Consider the following 3,420-nt stretch of genomic DNA (forward strand, 5'->3'; position numbering starts at 1 on the left):
ATAAATTAAAACATAACTGCAAAATGAAGACTTGCTTATTTTTTTATATTATTTCAGTGTAGGAGAATGGAAAATTAAATGTTGCGATGTTTCGAGCGAAAATCTCGGTGTAATACAAATGAAAAAAAAAGGACGTACTGTACGCGAAAAAAGATCCGCAAAAACAAAGCTGTGAGGCGCCCCCTACCATACTTTTATTCACAGAACAACTAAATTGCACAAATTACCGCAATTGCGATATTTCAATTTAAATAAAAATATATGTTTTGGGAAGTAATCGCATGTTATGATGGTGCCTTTCTTAATTTATTTTCTGTTATTCATGCTGCATAACTTTATGGGTTATGATTAAGAAATGCCCTCGTTGTTCTGCACACTTCAACTTGTTTGAAAGTAAATGTAGATTTAAGTGTATTGGTGAACCTTCTCAATTTTAACAAAGCGGAACATATTTTTAACAAATTGCCAAAAAAAAAAAAAAAAGAACCATGGCACAGCAAGCAAAACATTGTCTATCTACCTTTTCAACTTTTTGGCAGTTAAGCCAGCCCACTTTGCCTAAGTAGCCAATCAAAATGCAAATGTTGAACATAACAAGGAGGTGCGGCACGCCGACCCCGCCCACTTCATCTATGCAGCCAATCAAAATAAAGGAGCCCATATAACAGGCAGTCAGCAAAGTTCGCGAAGCAACTTTCTGAGAGGCAGTGAAATGTAGGACGTAGAACATTTTAGACCGCAGAAAGACTTTACCGAAAGAGCTCTAAGTACTGAGCTTGTAGACTCATGCTGCAATGGCTCTGGCCGATGCGATGTTACCATCGATAACGACATTTACAAACAACCAGGTTCTGGACAAAGCGCAGTCTGAAATTGTTCACGTAAGTATTTCCTATTTGTATTCATATTTCGCATCATGAATTACCGCTGCGTCTATTTGCAAGCTCTTGAAAATCCGTGGGCTCTGCAGCTGTAAGACACTTTGCGTTAATTGTGCGCAACTCTCGTTCTCAGTACTGGAGTCTGGATGAGAAGGAAGCCAGACCGGGGGGCGATGCGATGAAGCCCCTCATTGAACTGGAGCTCAGCATCGTGGAATCGCCACAACACGCACAAGTGTCAGTGAACAGAGATGAGGATGAGCTGTCCAGGTTGCTGGATTTGGAGTTCATCTTGTCCAACAGCGTGGAAGGCAGCAGGAGCTCCTCTCTGCTCTCCGGGTACCCGCTGCCCGACTCCCCGGAGAGCTGCAACACGCCGGTGTATGACAGCGATGGCTCCCATGGCTCGTCGCCCTCCAGCACCCGCGGCAGCAGCAGCAGCAGCGCCAGCATCCAGGGCAGCGGCAGTCCGGCGCACAGTTTGGTGGCCGAGCTGCTGACCCCAGGAACGACCTACCAGGGTACCGTTCCGGATTACAACATGAAAGCAGTAATGGAAGGGGATTACACTGAACTGCAAGCCTTGGACATGGGCAACCTGCAGGTCCACGCGCCTCTGGGCAACGTGCACCCGTTGGGCCCCAAAATTAAAACGGAGAACCGCGAGCGCTCGTGCATGATGGCTTCCGACTTCGCAGCTCCGATGTACGAGCAGAAGGTGCTCCGCGCTATGCACCTTCAGCAGCAGCAGCAGCAGGCTGCGCTCCAGGGGATGGGCTTTGCCCACCACGGCCTGCCCCCAAACCTGCCGCGCAAAGAGTGCACCCTGGCAGAAATGCACCCGCATCCTCATGCCCATCCTCCCGCTCAGCTGGTGCAGCAGCCAGCCTACGTGGGCAGCGCCCCCTACCCGGCTCAGTACCACCAGCATCACCAGGGGCAGGGCGCGCAGCACTACCACGGCCAGTACGGCATGTTCCGCGAGCCCATGCGCGTCCACCAGCAGCAGCACCACCACCACCACCACCCTGCCGTGAACGGGATGCCCAGCATGGTGACGCCCCCTTCGTCGCCGCTCCTGGATTTCTTTGCACCCGAAGAATGCAAGCCGAAGCGGGGCCGCCGCTCCTGGGCCAGGAAGCGCACTGCCACGCACAGCTGCGAGTACCCGGGCTGCGGGAAGACCTACACCAAGAGCTCCCACCTGAAGGCGCACATGCGCACTCACACAGGTAAGCCGGTCCCGCTCCTCGTAACGTCGCCCGGCCCGGGCCCTGAACGCTTAGCTAGCCGTCACTCACGTTATTAACCCTTGATTTGCTCCGATCTGCGCAGGTGAGAAGCCGTACCACTGCAACTGGGAGGGCTGCGGCTGGAAGTTCGCGCGCTCCGACGAGCTCACCCGCCACTACCGCAAGCACACGGGCCACCGGCCCTTCCAGTGCCACCTGTGCGAACGCGCCTTCTCCCGCTCCGACCACCTGGCGCTGCACATGAAGCGCCACATGTAGAGAGAAGCGCGTCGGGGGGGTCTACTATACATTACATGTCGTAATATGCTCTGTAAATAAAAAGGTAAACAGTGCATTTTTACCCTCTCCGCTAAATTAAGACAGTATTTAAAAGTCCTATCATCTTTTAAGTAGTCTTCCGCTGTGTTGTTGTGTTATGGAATTCGAAGGGGAAGCGTGCGTTGCCGTTGGGGACGACGAGAATCTGCTCGTGTAAATGAAGACGGGCCGGGCCCTTAGCTATTGTGTGCTCATGTTTTACTTTAAAGGGCAGTTTTTTTTTTTAATTTTTCTTTTCCCCCTACAGTTTTTTTTTTTCTCTTTTTAAGATTTCTGTCTCAGAATGAGATTTGATGTGTTTTATGTACATTTACCACTGAGACAAACCAATGTGCTGCCAGTTCACTTGTACCGTTCGCAGGTACATTTTCAATGTAAGCGACACATTTCATACTCTTGGCTATGTCAAATTATTTTGAAGGTATTAACTCTAATTGCTCCAAAACAAGGTACTGACACTCTACCTTTAAATGAAGTTGTATAACAGTTGTATATACTTTTTGTATACTACAAAACTCACTTTTAAATATACTTGAAGTCTTTGTTCATTTTGTTACTTTGTAATTCAACATTGGGATTGTAAGTTTTTTTTTTTTTGACTAAGGTTTTTTTTTGACTTTACTGCACATTGTTGCTCAGAAGAGCTGTATGAAAAATAAATTTTACATTTTTAACTGCAAAAAAATTTTAAAAATTCAATGCTGTAAAATAAAACAGCTTGAATTAACTATGTGAGTGCATCATTTTTTAGTACTCATGTATATGGACTATATAAATGTCTCCTGAGGTCAATATGCTTGTTTTATACAACAGTTTACATAACTATAATCTTAATGTACTAATCTCAGCTCATATTAAATACACTTAATTTTTGTTTTTCCAAGTATATGCAGTCATTAACATGTTTCAACCATAGTAGGAACATGCAAACACAAAAGTGGGAAAACCAGGAACACCTGTGTTACTGA

At 46.9% G+C, this 3,420-nt stretch overlaps 1 protein-coding gene across 1 annotated transcript; it reads left to right on the forward strand.

The window, feature by feature from the left end:
* Positions 1-712: 712 nt before the first annotated feature.
* On the forward strand, positions 713-2,929 carry klf17 (Kruppel like factor 17). The gene is made up of 3 exons (XM_029250536.1): positions 713-881; positions 1,015-2,113; positions 2,217-2,929. The coding sequence occupies exons 1-3, from the start codon at positions 795-797 to the stop codon at positions 2,390-2,392; spliced, it is 1,362 nt and encodes a 453-aa protein (XP_029106369.1). The 5' UTR covers positions 713-794; the 3' UTR covers positions 2,393-2,929.
* Positions 2,930-3,420: the final 491 nt, after the last annotated feature.

This window comes from Scleropages formosus, chromosome 3 (genome assembly GCF_900964775.1).
Source record: "Scleropages formosus chromosome 3, fSclFor1.1, whole genome shotgun sequence".
Classification (NCBI taxonomy): Eukaryota; Metazoa; Chordata; class Actinopteri; order Osteoglossiformes; family Osteoglossidae; genus Scleropages; species Scleropages formosus.

What these genes read in the sequence shown, in the direction of transcription:
- klf17 (XM_029250536.1), top strand. Translation starts at nt 795, where the DNA reads ATGGCTCTGGCCGATGCGATGTTACCATCGATAACGACATTTACAAAC. An exon ending in CGCAGTCTGAAATTGTTCAC is followed by an intron (nt 882 to 1,014) that starts GTAAGTATTTCC and finishes TCTCGTTCTCAG; the next exon opens with TACTGGAGTCTGGATGAGAA. An exon ending in GCACATGCGCACTCACACAG is followed by an intron (nt 2,114 to 2,216) that starts GTAAGCCGGTCC and finishes CGATCTGCGCAG; the next exon opens with GTGAGAAGCCGTACCACTGC.